This window comes from Papaver somniferum, chromosome 10 (assembly GCF_003573695.1).
Source record: "Papaver somniferum cultivar HN1 chromosome 10, ASM357369v1, whole genome shotgun sequence".
In the NCBI taxonomy this organism is placed as follows: domain Eukaryota; kingdom Viridiplantae; phylum Streptophyta; class Magnoliopsida; order Ranunculales; family Papaveraceae; genus Papaver; species Papaver somniferum.
Genome location: NC_039367.1, coordinates 67,135,220 through 67,154,049, shown reverse-complemented (window position 1 = coordinate 67,154,049; position 18,830 = coordinate 67,135,220). Strand labels below are relative to the sequence as shown.

General features: G+C 37.0%; 1 protein-coding gene across 4 annotated transcripts; it reads left to right on the top strand.

The window, feature by feature from the left end:
- Positions 1 to 852: 852 nt before the first annotated feature.
- Positions 853 to 5,083, top strand: LOC113318396 (protein SPA1-RELATED 4-like). Of its 4 annotated transcripts, none has more exons than XM_026566550.1 (8): positions 853 to 2,024; positions 2,115 to 2,272; positions 2,386 to 3,400; positions 3,490 to 3,636; positions 3,764 to 4,075; positions 4,184 to 4,243; positions 4,350 to 4,550; positions 4,801 to 5,083. In XM_026566550.1, exons 1-7 carry the CDS (start codon positions 1,419 to 1,421, stop codon positions 4,527 to 4,529), a joined length of 2,478 nt encoding a protein of 825 aa, XP_026422335.1. In that variant the 5' UTR covers positions 853 to 1,418; the 3' UTR covers positions 4,530 to 4,550; positions 4,801 to 5,083. The 4 variants fall into 4 exon arrangements, 2 of the variants coding, with proteins under 2 accessions (XP_026422335.1, XP_026422336.1); XR_003344508.1 differs by having other exon boundaries at positions 855 to 2,024; positions 4,350 to 4,598; positions 4,704 to 5,083; XR_003344507.1 differs by having other exon boundaries at positions 856 to 2,024; positions 4,350 to 4,703.
- The last annotated feature ends 13,747 nt before the right edge of the window (positions 5,084 to 18,830 follow it).

The window sequence follows — 18,830 nt, the reverse complement described above, 5'->3', positions numbered from 1 at the left end:
CGGATTTCGGGCCAATACTCACCCCTCAACGATATACTCTTGCCAACTTTGCACAACCAGCTGGGTTTTGGCCCAATGAAAATGATGGGTCGTGGGGCGAATTATCAAGTGTTGATTGATTATGTGAATTTCAACCCAATGTTATGATGGCACCACTGGGGGTTAATAGACCTTAAAATAGTGCAAGTCTGGACCTTTCTGAGATTTTCACATGAGATGTACGTGGGATTTTGCTTAGCAACCAGAAGATTAGTTGAACGCCACTTCCTGGTAGTCGATGGCTAACTGAAATTATTGTTTAGTTGCAGCAGTAGAAATGCACAAGATGTCATCATTTCTAATGGCCTGATCTTTGACACATGTACGGTAGATGGTACAGATTTCTCATTTGATTTCATTTTAATTGCAGTTCTCAGTAGAACCAGAACATATACTTGATCCTCCTAACCAGTTTGATTCACCAGATTTTCAGTTGCTGCTGAAAGTTGGCGGGAAAATAAGTCACATGTTCATATTGACTGTCTTTGAATGATAATTTATGGTTTTTAAAACCAAACTGAGAGAATAACATTTATTAGGCTTTGATGATAAAGCTTCAACTGTGAAAATTTTGTAAGTACATGTCCACGTCTACAGAAAATCTCAAGAGGACATAGTTGTGCCACGTTCTTCTAATAGGAATAAAGTGCTCAACACAGAAAATTACTGGAGGAGAAGGAAAAAAACCTGCAAAAAAAGAAAAAAATAATAAAAAGAAGAGAAAAACTGAACAGAATTACTGTATCTGATAAATCATAACTACAACTTCATTTTTATGAACTGTGAATTTTTCATTTTACAATGTTAAGAGGAAAATAGAATTTTTTGTGAGGCTGAGGAATTACCTTGGAAAAAGGTTGAATGCAAGGGAAAACGAATTAAAGTCTTGGTTGTGTGGTTCTGTTTCATTTTTCAAGCTTGTAGGGAAGCTGAGGTAGTCCTTTATGGTACTTACTCTCTCTCTCTCTCTCTCTCTCTCTCTCTCTCTCTCTATACAGACTCTATTATGCTTCTTATGGTTGTAGTTGGCTACTTGGGTTTATCTTTTTCTTGTTCATCTCTGGTAAAAAATACAGCTCTTCTGAAAATGAGTTTACTCTGTAATGAAAAGAAGAACTGAATGTTTGGGGTTCGTCTTTCAGTTTCTGTTCAAATTGTGAAACCCAGGTGGTTTTAGTCTTAACACATTGTTTTTGGGCTAGTGGGTTATTGATTTGCTTCTTGGTGGTGGTTGCTTTGAAACTGATCAGTGAATTTGGTCCTAATTAGAGCATTTTTCACTTAGTTTCTGAGGTGGGTTTTGATCTTTCTTTCTCCCACAACTGTTCAAATGTTGCTGAATTAGTTAGTGATGAATAATAAGCATTAGATATACTGTAATGGAGGGTTCATCAGAATTGGGCTTGGAGAAGTATAAAATTTCTAAACGAATGCAATTGAATGCCTATGGTGGTGGTTCAGGTGACAAACTTGATTCAGTCCATGGAGGAAGGGTTGATTTATCAAGAGCTAATGGAGTGTATGAAAAGGATCATGTTACTTTGAGAAAATGGTTGGATAGATCAGAACGACTAATAGACCACCATGAATGTCTGCACATATTTAAACAAATTGTAGAGATAGTAAGCATTTCACATTCCCGAGGCAAGGTTGTTCACAATGTTCGACCTTCTTGTTTCATATTATCTTCTTCCAATTTTGTTTCCTTCGTTCAATCCTCTTCGAATTCTAGTCTGGAATCAGATGACTTGGGTCATGGAGAGTCTCCACTGGAGAAATCTCCGAAAGGTGCTCCAGAGAGCATAGACGAGAGAGAGATGGAAGACTGCAGCAATGCGGCAGACGTAGAGGAGTCGAAGAAAAACACCAAAATGAACCGAATTATGCTGATGGAGCGTAGTTGGTATACTAGTCCAGAAGAGATTGCTGGGGCTCCAAGTTCTTTATCTTCAGATATTTATTGTCTGGGAGTTCTTCTTTTCGAGGTTAGTGTTTGAACGAACTTGTTAAGTTTATTGGTGTTCGCAGTCTTCATGATTAAGCCTTGAACCAAATTCCCTCCTCTTTTTTCACAGTTGCTCTGTACATTTACTTCGGTTGCAGAAAAGCTCAGAACTATGTCCAATTTGAGACATCGAATTCTGTCCCCTAATTTGCTTTTGAATTGTTCAAAGGAAGCATCATTTTGCCTATGGTTATTACACCCTCAACCGAATACTCGGCCCAAGATGATGTGAGTTCCCCTTATGCAAGTTTTGAATTTCAATTGGTTGTGTATCTCGGTCCTAACTTGCGAACGATAGACTAAGGGCTTGTATGACATGTTTTGATCATTTTCATTTCCAGCATTTATCTATTGCATGACACCTTTGGTTATGGCATATGCAACAGTGAAGTACTACAGAGTAATTTCCTCAGTGAACCAAAGGATAACTTGGATGAGCTTGATGCTTCGACTAAGCTAAAAGAAAAAATAGAGGAACAGGAGTTGCTGCTCAAATTTCTTTTGGAAGTTCAACAAAGAAAAAGAGAAGCTGCTAATAAGTTGCATGATGCAATTTATTGTCTTTCATCTGACATCGATGTTTTAAAACAAAAACTGATTCTTAAGATTAAGAGCAAGGCAGGGTTATATCCAATACTAAGAAAGGATGATCCGTTGGTCTTGAAGGATGCGGATCAACTATCACTAGATCATGTAACTAATGATGATTTAGCTAGCTCTGGGACCCGAAAACGGTGCAGAACAAAGTTTCAAATTCATGGTCAGGAAGAAGAACTCAACAAGCATTTAAGTGAATTTCAGTTATCAGAGATGCATTCTGATAAGCTGGAGATTATTATGTCAAAAAGTTCTCGATTAATGGAAAACTTCCCTAAACTGGAATCTGCCTATTTCTCCACAAGGTGTAGGATAACCAAACAAACAGAAAATCCAGTGAATAGAGTTTGCCAGAAGAGTAGTAATGGCAAAGGGTCTACTGCTCTAACCGAAGGAAGTTCAGTAGATAATTCGGTTTCCAAGGGAAAAAGTGAGTGGATAAATCCGTTCCTGGAAGGCTTATGCAAGTATCTATCTTTCAGCAAGTTAAAAGTCAGGGCAGAACTCAAACAAGGAGACTTACTAAACTCCTCTAACTTAGTATGTGCCATGAGTTTTGACCGTGACAAAGGATTCTTCGCTACGGCTGGTGTTAATAGGAAAATAAAAATCTTTGAATGCGATATGATCGTAAGAGAAGACCGTGAAATTCACTATCCTATAATGGAGATGGCTAGTAGATCAAAGCTTAGTAGTATTTGCTGGAATAGTTACATCCAAAGTCAGATTGCTTCAAGTGATTTCGAAGGAGTGGTGCAGGTAGGAAAAAGACTTACTCCTCCAGTCACCTTTATATCTCTCTCTTAATTGTGAGCTAATTTTGGTATCACATTATAATTTTTTTTCAGATATGGGATGTTACTCGAGGTCAAGTCTTCATGGAGATGAGGGAGCACGAGAGGCGCGTATGGTCTGTCGACTTCTCATTGGCTGACCCAACAAAGTTGGCTAGTGGTAGTGATGATGGTGCAGTTAAGCTGTGGAACATAAATCAGGCAAGTCTATTTTGCACTTGGTGGATGTCAGCTTTGAAACTAAACATACTGCGTATAGCCATGTAATTGTTGTTATAATGTGCTAATCTGTCTGGATGCATAATACATTCTTTTCTCTGTATTCCAGGGAAGAAGTATCTGCACCATCAAAACAAAGGCTAATGTTTGCTGCGTTCAATTCCCTCCAGATTCTTCATGTTCACTAACAGTTGGTTCGGCTGATCATAAGATTTACAGTTACGATCTTCGTAGCACGAGAACACCTTTAAGTACTCTAATTGGGCATACTAAGACTGTGAGCTATGTCAAGTATGTGGATTCAACAACACTTGTTTCTGCATCGACTGATAATTCATTGAAGCTTTGGGATATGTCAGCGTGCACATCACACATAAATGATAGTCCTCTCCAGACGTTCACTGGACATACAAATTCAAGGGTAATGTTTATTTATTTACTGGAGAAACTGGATTTTGCACACAGGTTCGTGTTACGTGTTCTTAGTTTACTTTTCATTGCTGACACTTATTTTGCTGCTTGTTCTCAGAATTTTGTGGGTCTATCTGTATATGATGACTATATTACCACAGGCTCGGAGACGAATGAGGTATTGGACATGTCAACTTATGATAAATGTGAATTCGGCAAATATTAGTACATACAGTACCACTAAATTCTTTCTGACATAGATATTCATTCGTCATTCGTGACAGGTTTTCATCTACCATAAAGCTTTCCCTATGCCAGTGCTGTCTTTCAAGTTCAACAACACAGATGCACTTTCATGTCAAGATGTAGAAGAACCGTTCATCTCATCCGTCTGTTGGCGAGACAAATCCACTTTGCTTGCTGCTAATTCCGCTGGCAATATTAAACTTCTTGAGATGGATTAACTTGTTAAAAATAGAAACACGGTGAGAATGAAATCAATATACTATCTGTAATTAAGAAGACTTCACACGGTAAGCAGCAATAAAATCGATATCTGGATTGAGTATTCTGACATTTTGAGTCGCAATTCTATACTGGATCCTCTAAACCGAGCTATTGCCTTCTGTTATCATCAGGTTTTCGCTGTAATCAGTTTTGCAAATTGGGATTTAGAAGCATCTATTATCATTTTTTTCTCTGTGGCTTAGGTGGATATTCGTATTCTTTTTTCAGAGTTCGTCGCAAGTTGGTCAAGATTTTGAGCTACAGACAGTCTACCACACATCTATATTTACCAGAACACGTTCTGTTGAATTAACTGTATAGTCAGCATTCAACATTCATTCCGTACTCGGCAGTTGACTTATCTGAGTCGTCTGAATCTGACTCATCTGGATGTGAAAAAACAAACACATTCTTAATCTTGGACCTACTTTAGTTTTGATCATGTAGCACTCGTATAATTTTTCTTTTGGTTATTACAGGCTTATAGCCCTTCCCAGGCACTTTTTTCTTCCTTCTGCCTGATATTCAAATCATTACCCTGTTGTTGAGAATCATTTTCTATACTAGAACGATAAGAAATTACTGTATAGTTATGCGATTCAGTATCTTTGTATAATTTGTCACTGTATTCAGCATTGAATTGTGTACATTTGACGTTAGTTAATCGTGCGAAATGAAAAATCAAAATCACCACATGAACTTTGTATTTTTATGGGCATGGATATTTATATGCATTTGCCAAACTACAAACCGCTCCCCAAAGATGCCTTGTCACATGGTATATTTTTGGACTGACCATAAGTAGTTTACAATATTGTATTGCACGCTTTTAAAAATGTTTGTATTCACTTTGAAAACCAAAATTGATTTGTTTAGGGATGGATTTACACGTTGAATAAGTGGCTAATATTATCTTTTGGGGTGAATTTATAAGTTTAAGAGAGAAATCTAAATCTTGTATTATTGCCTGAGCTCATTTAAAAGTTAATTCAAGGAGCTTTCTGAGTTATAAAATTAACAAAATTCTAACTTATATTTAAGACGACTCTTATAAAAAATTAACCAAATAACAATTATTCAGATAACAAATCATCCAGTTATGATTTTTTAAGTTTTCAGTCACTATTTGAACCTTCAATCTGTGTGCAATTCTCTATATAATAAGAGAGTTTTTTAAAGCGTTCTCACCGGAGCTCCACGTTGATTCTTAATTCTACCTTCTGGTTAATTCTGGCCCCACCATTTACTTTTTTTTAGTAATAAAATATTGAATTATAACTAAAAAAATATTATTTTTCTAAAATAAGATAACTAAATCTTGAAAAATCTTCTTCTTGCCTCGCATAACAAAATCTTGAAAATCTCTTAACATGCCAATATAATATATCAAATCACGATTCCTTCATGATAATCAAAAAAAATAAGATATTAAGCTCTAAAAAATCAAGGTGATACTCTTTGAGTTACACATACACCAGCCATATTATTTGGACTAAATGAAAACCATATCCAGGAAAAATGAAACAAAAACCCCAAATATTTTCAAATGTGCAAATTACATCCATTTCATTTTTCAAGAATACCCAGCCTACCTATTCTTCTTTATTCTTCTCCGTGTAAGAGACTTATTGTCTCTCTCTCTCTCGCACCACCAACGCCAGAAACTTTTCCTCCTCCTCGCGCACCATCACCGTCACCACCAAAATCAAAACCATGACCATTTCTCTGATCATTTACCAACCGTCTCCTTTGCTTCTTCCGCCGCCACCACCACCAGCAGTACCTCCTTCCCATTCCCTTCATCTTTGTTGCTGTGTAGAACTTAGGGTTTCAAATCGGTTGAAACGGAAAAAGAAAAAAAGGATAGCAGATCATAATATGATAATCGTCGGAAGTAGTTGTTCGATCTACTTGTAATCTTCTATAACTCATGCAACAATCTTCTCCTTCTCCGATATCCACCCTATCTAAGATTCAATTATGGGGTTTTCTTTCTTACTAATATGTAGATTTCTTATCTAGGGTTCTTATTTCATTCTTTAGTTGGTGAATTACCTTGACTGATTTTAAATTAGATAGCTTAATGTGACAAAGTTACAATTTTTATGGTCAAAATGACATATTTTTCAAATTCCGTGTTGAAATTTCACTCAATTCTTAGAACTTTGTAGGGAATTATTGAATATTTTGTTGTATAACCAAAATCCATTTTGGGTAGTGGTGTTGATCGTTGTGATGGTGGTTAATTGTGACTGATTTGGTGTGTGTATGTTGAAGATGTTGAAACCAAATTGTGGTGACTGAATGAGATACTTCTGGTGATAAATTACATTTCTGGGTAATGAGTGAATGTTTAGGAGGTGGAAATGCGAAAAAGTTACTCTTCTAGGAAACAAGTCTCACAATTTTGTCCCGTGGGCTTTTGTAGTAGCTTACTTGCATACTGTGAATTTGAGTGGCATAAAGGAGCTGAATGGTAGCTCTAATGCTGGGACACAAGATAGCACTATTGAGGATGGTTAACTTGAAATTCAGGATGGTTCACTTGAAGTTTCACAAGACTTATCGCGGTATAGAAAAAATTTCGATGGTCGAGCCTTTTGCTTTTTTGCCTCTGCCAATTAATATCGGTCTTCCAATACATGTTAATGAATATGAGGCATATTTGGTTCGGAAATGACATGACAGGGGGTGGAAAAGTGCATTTAGACTGGAATGAATACCTCCTTGAAGGTGTTGTTGCTCCTTCTTATGGTCGGTTGCTCGAAAAGGTAGGGACGAAGATAGGTTTATGTGATTTGTTCTCTTCACTTTGGACAGTAGGGAGCATGGTAGAGCCATGGCATCCATGGTTCTGAAACTCTACATGTCCTTGTGTGGTCTTGCTCTACGTGTTTTACACACTGAAGCTAGAGGTGGCCACAAAGCAAGCAATTTTTCGTGATTTTTCTTTCTCCAAAGCAGAAGAGCTATTGAAAGCATTATCTTATGCAGGGTTGCCTCTTGTAACTTTCAGTTTTAGTTTTATAATTTGGTGAAACCAAAATAGGTTTCATCATATTTTTGATGGAACCCTTTTTGGCTTTATCATTGTTTTACTATCACTTTTCTTCTGCATCTTTGACAACACATTAGATGATGTAGGAAGAGACAGATATTAGTTGAGTTGATGTAGAAAGTTCTACATTTTTAGTCTTTGCAGACTTCTCACTTTCTACAGTTCATCAGCTTTCAGTTTTAGTTTTAGACTACAACATATTAACTGAGTTGGTGTTTTCATTTTATAATCTGTCTGAGAATAAATAAGTTTGATTAAGTTTGTCAGATTTTTTTGCAGGCCTTTATAATTTGGTGCAACTAAAATAGGTTTCATCATATTTTAGATGAAATCCTTTTTGGTTTCACTATTATTTTACTGTCACTTTTCTTCTTCATCTTTCACAACACAGTATTGTTGACAATCATAATTGAAACCATTCATAAACCATTTAAACCTTTTTTGAAACTATTATAAACATTGGAATCTTTTGGAATCTTTTGAAAGAAAACATAATTTTGTAGCAGGTTATTACAAGTTTACAACAATATTGCAGGCTAGTTGACAATACACTAAATGGGGCACCACATGTGAGTATTATTCTCCGTTGTCAAGGAGTATCTTACATGCAAATTTGGTCATTTCCTTTGATCCTGCTACTCTAAAACAATGTGGGATCTTCCAATACACCATAATAGAAGGGCTCGAAGAAACACCATAATGGACATGATACAAGAGCCTTCATATGCAGTTCTTTGTTATTTATCAATGCCTTTATTTCAGCTGCTACCGCGAACAAATGATGCAACGAGCACCTGAACGACTCTGTTTCTCTTTTTTTACCTATAAGTGAAACCAAAAGTTAGGTGAATCATAGAAAAATAATGAAACCAAGAACAATATGAATCAGGAAGTACAAAACAACTTTGGCAGACTGTTCTTCATATGTAAACCATCAAACACATAACAACTGAAATCTGGCTTCACCAATAACTGAAAATGATGTAACCAGATTTGTTTTCATCAGAAAAACTAGAAATAAACATGCCCAGCAGAGAACACAAGAAATAAACAGACCCAAGTTATGTAAAGAATGCATCAAACAAACACATGGTTCTGATGAAACCAAAGTAGAAATGGTGTAATCAAATATAGTTACATCAAACAAACTCATGGTTATGTCAGAATACAACAAGCATCACCAAATACAATTCCGGTGGAACCAATTTGAGATAATGAAAAGTGATTAAACCAAAAAGGGTTTCATCAATAAAGACCAGAATATACCTTAGCAAACATTATCAGTTATGGTGGAATCAAATTAACAATTGTAAAACGATGAAACCGAAAATGGTTTTATCAAAAAGAGCAGATTATATTGTTAGTCGCATTTAGACAACATACAATTTTGTTCAACATGTCACCGAAACTTAGAAGCATTAATGAGGATGACCAAAAATATTAAACTATCACACCAGTGACAACAACAAGAAAACAGTCCCATCATGCAGATCTAACAGGAACAATAGATTTTCAAGCAAACACATATATGAATCTCCTCTCTAAATCATCCACTAGTGGAAAATGGCCTATCAGAGACATAATGCAATGACACAAATGGGAATGTCGCGATTCAACCACATACTTATAGTGTCGTTGACTTTGGTCAAAAATGTCGTTGTGTTTGGACTTTTGTTGACTTAAACAACGATGCCTACTATGATGTCCTTGACTAAAGTCAAAGTAGGTTAGGACTTTTGTTGACTTACACAACGTCACTCACGTAGTATTGTTTGCTTGGTAGGATATTCCATCTCTACGGTCAGGATTTTCTCTGAAAATTGATAAACAGTTGGATCAAAATATCACCTCATCTCTCAAAGCAGAGAGAGAACATATTATTCCCTGCCTCTCTCTTTAGTATCTACTTTTCTCTCTCACCTTCGCAGATGAAGCGAACTTCATCCCACCATTTCCTCTCAGGCTCTCACTGAAGCTAAAACTAACCCAGATCTGCAACTTCATTTCTAATCCTTGGAATCAACAAATTTAGAACAATAAAACTCACTTCATTTACCGCTACTCACCAGCAAAACTTACAGGGGGTTAGTCCTCGAGTGATTTCTGGGGAGTTGAGTGTATTTTAAATCTCAGGAATTTTGAGAGATTTTGAGAGAGTGTAGGGAGTTTGAGAGAGTTTGGTGTTTTTGAGTTCAGGGAGTTTGGGGGAGTGAAGGGAGTTTGAGAGAGTTTATTAGAGGGAGTTTGGGGGAGTTTGAGAGAGTTCACTCCTAACTCATTCTATTTTAAGAAACAATAGACCCTCATTTGCAAATAACATTGATCTTTAATCAAAAGAAAAAAAATAAATGAAAATGATCATATCTCTGTATCAATAGTATGTTATTTGTGCAACGAGATAATTTTTTTTCCCTTCAATTTAACGGTCTCCATACAATTCTAACTTCCTTTGTTCACGAACATTTTTCCACATTTTCCTGTTGAAGTTTTTACTAACTGTCCACCGAGAGCGACCAAATGTGTCACGTATTGTGATGGAATTAAAATTTGGTTCAAAATCTTTTCTCCGAGCTATAACATTTATTGAATCTTATTTATTTCTAAAATTAGGGTTCTTATTTGGGGTGGTTAAGGGAGTAGTGGTTGGTTATAGGTGGTGATGGTAGTGGTGAGAAAATAGTTTTGACGGTGGTTGCAGAAGTGGTAATGTAATTCAACTCAGGGAAGCGCTAATTGTGAAGACTTCTACATTCTTTTTTGCTGGTGCATCTTACGGGATATGTAGATCTAAACAAATCTATATATCCACACGTTTTCATGGACTCTAGATCACTATCCTAATATTTTCATAGAAATGTTTCACCGTATCATAATGGCCATCATCTGACAATCATTTCATCATGTTGGGAACAACATTTTTGTTGGTGAGATTTGAGAAATCCGTATGATTTGAAAAGAAAGATTTTGAACCAAATTTGGTTGTGAGACCAAAATACACTAACAGGGGGTTAGTCCACGAGTGAGTTTGGGGGAGTTTAATGTATTTTGAATCTTGGAGATTTTGAGAGAGTGTGGGGAGTTTGAGAGAGTTTGGTGGTTTGAGTGTGGGGAGTTTGAGAGACTCTCCAGAAATCTCTACTTTTTTGAGAGATTTGGAGTGAGGAAAAAATACACTATAAACTCTCTAGAACTCCCCAGAACTCCCCCAAAAACACCAACTCCCTAGCATTCTAATTTTAACGACTAACAGGGAGTTTGAGAGTTTCTTTCAAACTCCCCCACGACTAACAGGGTTTTCTAGGGAGTTTGGGAGACTCTTCTAAATTCTCCCACGACTAACAGAGATTTCGAGAGACTCCTTTGAACTCCCCCACGACTAACAGGAAAAAACCAAACTACACCCAACTCCCTTGAGGACTAACACCCTGTAAAATCTCTACTCTTTTGAGAGATTTGTTGTGAGACCAAAATACACTAAAAACTCCTTCGAACTCCCCAAAGCAACCAACTCCCTAGTATTGTAGGGTTTTATGACTAACAGGGAGTTCAAGAGCTTTTTTTAAACTCTCCAGCGACTAACATGTGTTTTTTAGGGAATTTAGGAGACTCCTCTAAACTCCCCCACGACTAACGGGGATTTGGAGAGACTCTCTCAAACTCCCTCAGGACTAACAGAAGAAAACCCAAATACATTAAAATCTCTCGAACTCTCCCACGACTAACCCCCTGTTACTTTCCTCTACTAGTTTCTTACCCTAAATCTAGTTTTTCACTTTTCAAAGTCTCAGACTCTCTTCACTCTCCACTCACTCCAGCGCCACCACCACCTCCATCACCACGACCTTCTTTATTTCTCACAGTGATTCACATCACTAACAACTGAAGAATCAACTGACTTGCAAAATCATTAGCAAGGTAAGTTTAATGATTCATTTTGAGTTTAGTTGTTTTGGGTTCAGATTTAATTGAAAAAACAACCGATTTAGTTTTTTCATAGAATCAATTTTGTGGGTTTTCATTAGAATGAAACCCTAGGTTTTTATAATTAGGGGATTTTAAAATTGGGGGTTTGTAGTGGTAACAAGTGACTGATTCTTCATTTCTTACATGTTTTTTTGTTTGGATTATGGTTTTTGATTTTTGATTTTGTGTGGTTTGATGTTGAACCAGTAAGTGATAGAGTTGGAAGGGGAGACTTTACACTTCAAAGGTTTGTAATTTTATCTGCATATTTTTATTGTTCTTTTTAACAATTTTGGTTTTTAAAATAATCTACTGTATTAATTTTTGTATATTATTGAACCCAAAAGATTTGGTTTTGTGTTAATGTGGTTCAGAAGAAATTGTGTTCTTACAATATTTTCTGCTTTTTGCAGTACACTTGGTGGTAGTCATGGAGTGGCGAAATTTTTATATCATGGTATGTTCTGGTTGGTTTTTGCTAACAAGTGAGGTTGTTTCAATTATTCATTGTGTGTGTGTGTTTTGTACATGATTATATTTGATATGTATGTCTTTAGAAACATCTTTGCTGATGGTTTGTTGACTGTGATTAATTTTTGACAAGACTGTATAATGATTTATGCTTCACAATGCTTGTTAGAGCGTTTTGCTGCTGTAATCATGAGAATAAGGGAGCCTAAAACAACAACGTTGTATTTACTTCCAGTAAGATGGTACATACTGCTTTCTATTTTACTCTGCACTTGAGGGAATGCATTGAATTAACTTGTTTTGGTAGCTCTTTGCAAAAATGCCAGACTCGGACCTGATTTTTTTTTTTTTTGTTCATATCTTAGGGTTGTTTTAGTGTGTACGTATGTATTTTGACCTACATACTGGATAGTTGACCTTTAAATTGATGTGCGTGCTTCTTTTTTCAGGTACACAACGGGGCTAAGAGCGAGCAACAGTCAAAGCTTGCAGCTATAAAGGTATTAATCCCTGGAAATGTTCCGGATTGTAGCTTATCTTCGCTAACTGAGAAGCTTCTTTCATGGTATTGATAGTTGGATGGTATTAATATTGTTGATAAATTTCTCAAAATGATATATACTTCTGTTTTGCAGTATGCTCGAATTATACAAAAGCTTAGGTTTCCAGCCATGTTTAAGGTATTTGTCTGTATAGGGCTCGATTGGCTGATTTATCATCTGTGCTCATTGGACAATGTTACTTACAAATTGATGTTCTGGTTTAGGGCTCTAAAATTCACACCACCGTTGGCTCCTGTCATGTAGAATTCCCTATTAGGCTTGAGAGGCTGTCATATTCTCATGGTCCCTTTTTAAGTGTTAGTAGTTGTTCAGTAATTGGTCCGAGTGAGACCATTGATAAGTGCATATTTCACATATATTTGGTGTCAATGCTAGTATTTTTTGGTTTTCTTGTAAATTATTGTATATTACGCTTGTTTTTTCTTTTTTATGTTTTATTAGGTGAATCATCCAAAAGAAGTGAATTAGACACTTAATTGTGCAATAAAAGAAACTAGATACAAGTGGAGAAGGGCCAAAAACCTAGTGGAACTCATTCAAGTACAAGATTTCTACTTTTCAACTTGAAGATGACGAAGAGACGAAGCCAATAGCGAAAGAATGGAGTCATTCCGACATCGTATGAAGAAGTTACGAGCAAAATAAGAATCTGAAAGAAAAGGGCAAGATGGTCATTTTAGTGGCGAATGTTATTACCACCCCCATCGTTCGTTAAGGGGAATCCACTCTGCTAAAGGGAAGCCATGTTACAAAGGAACTGCTAAATACAGTCAGGTAATTTACAAAGGGGGCTCTAGAGTTTAAATGTTGTTAAAGGCACCAGCACAATTACTCGGGACTGCCATATGCTTCTTCAAATCCAAATATAAAAAATCCCGCGTCCGTACCAGTCAGAGACAATACAGAGAAGCTATGGAGCTGACTGTGATTCACGGACTGATGATCAGGGAGAGTTAGCCGTGATGATTATTGTGGAGCTCATGACACTGGTGACGCTGGTAATGTCAGTGATGAGAAAGAATAGAGGAGTTTGAGTCTATGATGGCTTGCTGCCATTGTCGTTATCATTTATGAAACAGGAAATGAAGGCTGAGTTGGTATCACTGCCATTAGAAGCTATCGATGATGAATATGATGAACAGGGAGATTGAAGAAGAGATCGAGCCTGCACATTTTCGAAGTTAAGAATGTCATGGAGAGCTGGAGTTTGGTTTGCTGCGGCCATTGTCGTGATTGATAGCTGATGATGAGCTCGAGTGCAGTTGTTGATGACAAGATGGAGTTGCTGTCACTGTGAATCGAAGTGGAAGAATAATGAAGTGGTGATAGAACTGGAATAATGAAGAATCCTGGTATGCCTGGAAAGTCCGGCTCGGGTTTATGTTAGAGTTCGATGTGATTCTAAAATTTGACCGGGATAGGCTGATGTTGCTGCCATTGACTAAGGAGCTGAACGGAGAGGATTAAGAGGTGATATCGAGTTCAATGAGAAAGGATTAACATTGGGTTTTTTGAAACTCGAGACTTTAGGTGCAGAGAAACCAGTTAACTTGAGCGAGAATTCAGATTTGGATAAGTTCCAGGAGCTAGAAAACAGTCACCGACTAGTGCTTTTGCCGTCGATTTTCAAGATGAACGGCTGTGGATTAATATGAGTTTAGGGTTTAAGTCGGTAAGAAGTGTGAGATGTTTATCAGATTCGAATTTCCAGGGAGAAAAATCTATAAATAGAGGGTCGAATAACTCTCAGAAGTCATCTCCTCACCCTAGTTTTCACGCCCATTACCTGTTCGCAGAAATTCCCCTGAGAACGATAGAAGCTTAAGGAGTTATTATATGCGGCGGTAGCAGAAAGCTTATTGCAACAGTAGCAGCAGTGGCAGTAGCTAAAGATCTTCTGCGACTACTGTAGTTTGATTTCTTATCTTTTCCCTACATTGATTGCTAAAAATTATGAGTAGCTAATTCTTTTAATTGGTTAGGGATGTAACCTAAAATCACAAACATGTTATTTGATTAATGCATTGATTTTTTATTCACCTTCTTATTTATCGTTCAAGTTTTACTAAGTATAATAATTATATGATTTTGTTCATGTAATATGGTGAGTTGTTTTGCATGTTTAAGTCGCGAATTAAATATCATAATAACTTATCTATCACTAATTAGAAGTCTTAGGTAATTTTATCAAGATTCTAATAATTAGTAGTAATTTGTGATCACTAGCGGTGTGAATCGTGAAGGAAGTCACAAGTAAGACTTGGCCTAGGTTGAATATATCACGATTGTGTTTGTATTTCCTATGAATAACCCGTCTCATAGATTTTAAAGCTTTCCTCGAGTTGAACCTTCTAGCGATAAGCATTAGGTTATTTATTGGAAAAGAGTTCATATAATTGCGATTGCATTATTTGTTGATTTGTGGAGACGTAACGAAGTATATACACCGATTGGGGATACTTTAGGTTTATTGGTGAATGAGTGTGTGTTGATGAGATTTTAGATAGTGGTAAGAAGGTTGTCGTTCACTCAGACTTGTTGGATTGATTTTAAGTTTTAATAAAAGAAAATACTAAAGATAAAGAAAGTATATACACAATTTTTTCACGAGATGAAGAGAGTTACTGGGACTAGGATTTCGTCGAATTCATAACACAGGGTTCAATTTATTTATTCTCAACAATTAAAGCTCAATAAAATTAACATGGAATATGATTTTGCCAAGGTGTAGATTCTCAAAAGATTGGTTGTAAATCCTAAGCATGATGTATCAAAATATTTAAGCTAAGCATACCTCATCAAATTAAATGACAACCAATTAATTCAAATCATATTTCAATTAAAATTAATGCAAAAGTCTTAAAAAGAATTAAATGATTTTACCCAAGTATGGAATCCGTCTTTCTCCGTCCTCCCAGTGTTGGGGTATAGCTCTTCATCGAGAAAACACTCTCAAAAGATAGAAACATGGCTCAAAAGGTGTTTATATTGAAGAAATATATGAAAACAGAGATTTGCAACGATGTAATGATGTTACAGACGTCACCGTTACAAAACTCGTGTTGCAGATTCAAAAGAAACTGTTACAAATGTACTATGGCATACACTGTTGTTAAGCGACAGTTTTGGCTAGTCGGTTCTTCGTGTTCTTGAGAACGACACTTCTCTGGTGTCGTCTGCAACTCCTCCTTCTCCTTCTCTGCTGCTGCTGTAGAATCGCTCTGCAGCGATCTTTTATGCTATGTAGCCTCTCCCCACTCTCGATAATCCTCTCTATGACCTCAGGCATCCTTTTTATACTTGACAGTGACAAAATCTCCCGTTATTACTGCTCCAAATCCTCTCTTTTATTTCTTGCAAAATACGGGAATAACTTCTCTTTTTTAATCTCTGCACGCGTCTCTCGGTGATTTTCCCGTGGTGATTTGAATCTTACACAATCAAACACGTTGATTACGTGTTTTAGAGGGAGTTAAACACTCTCAGTCCACACGAAATAAGCACAAAATAATCCCGAGATATCTTCCATGATTTGTTTTGTTGAAAACCAATGTTAATCTTCTCACTCGTCTTTTGTGATCATCCAACCTCTCTAATCAACATCATATAATCCTACGGAGAGTATAATCCTCCCAAATATCTCCACGTACTCTCCCAGTCAATCCAAATATCCGATAAACTCTATCCTTCCTGTTTCACGTAAATCATTTGTAATCTTCTATTTTTTCACAGTTAATCCCATTACCAACTCTGTTTGACCGAACCAGGCCCAAACCAATCTATACCGACGAGGAAAGGCCAATAAATTCTCACCAACTTCGATCCAGAAACTCGCCAGATGGACACAAAACTTTCCCGCCAAAATCTGTTTTCTAAAAATGAAGAAGGTGCGCCCCCTAACCAGAGTAGGGGTGCCATTAGCCGTTGGGTGGAAATAGTAACTCTGAGGTGCAAATAGCAGTGAATACCCCTTATCAATTAAGGTGCCCCTTAACCAAAATGAGGGTCCGAATAACAATTGTCCTCCGGGAGTCAAAATCAACTTTTCGAGCCGAATTTTCCAAAAATGTTTATTCCCCAAAAATACCTACAAACACATAAAACACCCAAATTAATACAAATCGATCACTAACAATACAGAACATTGAGAACAAAATAGACACAAAAATGCGTCTATCAAATGATGCTTGATTGATTAACATGTATGGTGATGGACGGCGAATTCCTTAACCAGCTTTTTCCTGTGATATTTTCTTAAAACATTTTTAACTTTCTTTTTTAATTTAAATTATTAAAAAACAACAAAATACCCCCAGTTTACTTAAGTCTTCAAATACGAATAGCAACCCATATCTCCCTGTGGAACGAATCTGTTCTTATAACTATACTATTATTTATAATTGTGAAGTAAAAGAACTTAAATTATTTTTGCTTGGCTGACAGCCGACCAAATTTTGGCGCCGCTGCCGGGGACGCATAGCGGAATGTTATTTTGTTTTTGATTTTTTTTTTTTTTTTTGAGAATCTTGTTTCAGGTACTTGATCTCTGGCACCCAAACGTTGGGATTACCCAAGGTTTGGAATTTCAACTCGCAGAGGAACAATACTACAAGAACCTCAATCACAACAAAAAGAGATGGTTGGCGGAACGAACAACCAAAACACTGGTAATCAGGGAAACCAAGGGAACCAGGGAAATGGCGCCGCTCCACCATCTCCACCTCCCAGGAGGACACTCAAAGATCTAACATCCCCATCGTTTGATCAACAGAAGTTGTGTGTCAACTTGGAAGAATCAATTGAGCTCAAATCTCAGTTGATTCATTGGTTACCGAAGTTTAAAGGGCTTTCAGGAGACGATCCAAATCGTCATTTACTACTGTTTCAACATAGGTTGACAAGTTTGAAGCCAATTGGAACTGATCAAGGAAGAGCTTTACTGACATTTTTCCCGTTTTCTTTGATTGATTCTGCAGAAGAATGGTTTTATAGTCTTCCACCTGGAAGTATCACAACGTGGAATTAGATGCAGAAAGCATTTTTAGAAAGTACTTTCCCGCCTCTAAAGCAGCAACTATTCGTAAAGAAATTAGTGGGATTGAACAAATTACTGGTGAGACTCTTTACGACTACTGGGAACGGTACAAGAAGTTGTTAGCGAGCTGCCCACATCATCAAATCTCTGAGCAACTCATAGTGCAATATTTTTACGATGGTTTGCTCCAATCCGAGAGAAATCTTATCGATGCAGCTAGTGGTGGTGCTTTGACAAACAAAACCATTGACGAAGCGACAGAATTGATCGAGAATATGGCTGCAAACACGCAACAATTCAACACAACAGGTTTATCAATGAGTCGAAAGGTTAATGAGGTTACTTCTTCACCTCACTTAGAAAATAGGATTGGTAACATAGAGAAGATGATGCAACAAATGGCCTCAGTAATCATTCCCTCTTATGAAGAAGAAGCTGAACAAGTGAATGCAGTATTCCCAAATCAGCAGAGGCAACAATTCAATCCTTATTCGAACACTTATAATCCAGGGTGGAGAGATCATTCCAATTTCATCTCCGCAAACAAGTAAGCAGCAGCTCCAGGTCCGATTTTTAATCGTCCTAGTGGTTTCCAACAACAACCACAACAAGCTCAGAATTCGGAATCATCGGAGATGCTTTCCATGATGAAGAATCTAACCACAATGGTGCAGAAAAATCAACAAACGACTGATGGTGCAATCAAGGAGTTGCAGACACAAATGAGCACCATGACAGGTAGATTGAACCATTTGGAGACGCAGAATAGTGGGAAACTCCCTTCTCAACCTCTTAACCAAAGAGATTCTGTCAACGTTGTGACATTGAGAAGTGGTACACGAACTGTGCAACCAGAAGATGCTGAGAAAAATAAAGACCCTAAGGGGCCGGTTTTGGAGACAAAGATTACTGACCCTTCCCAAACCAAATAAGTACCTAAAACAAACTCTAAACCTCCTGTTTCCACTTACGTTCCTCCTTTACCTTTTCCTCGCAGGTTTTCTAACTCTAAAAAGGCGGAACAAGATAAGGAGATTTTAGATTTTTTCAGGAAGATTCATGTGAAAATTCCACTGATAGATGCGATTAAACAAGTCTCTAAGTATGCGAGAATTCTTAAGGACTTGTGAACCAATAAGCAACGGTTGACCGGTAATGAGGTAATGAA

Excerpts from the sequence above, each read along its gene's own strand:
- LOC113318396 (XM_026566550.1), top strand. The coding sequence starts at position 1,419 with ATGGAGGGTTCATCAGAATTGGGCTTGGAGAAGTATAAAATTTCTAAA. Across the intron at positions 3,401-3,489 it reads ATTTCGAAGGAGTGGTGCAG|ATATGGGATGTTACTCGAGG; the intron begins GTAGGAAAAAGA and ends ATTTTTTTTCAG. Across the intron at positions 4,244-4,349 it reads CAGGCTCGGAGACGAATGAG|GTTTTCATCTACCATAAAGC; the intron begins GTATTGGACATG and ends CATTCGTGACAG.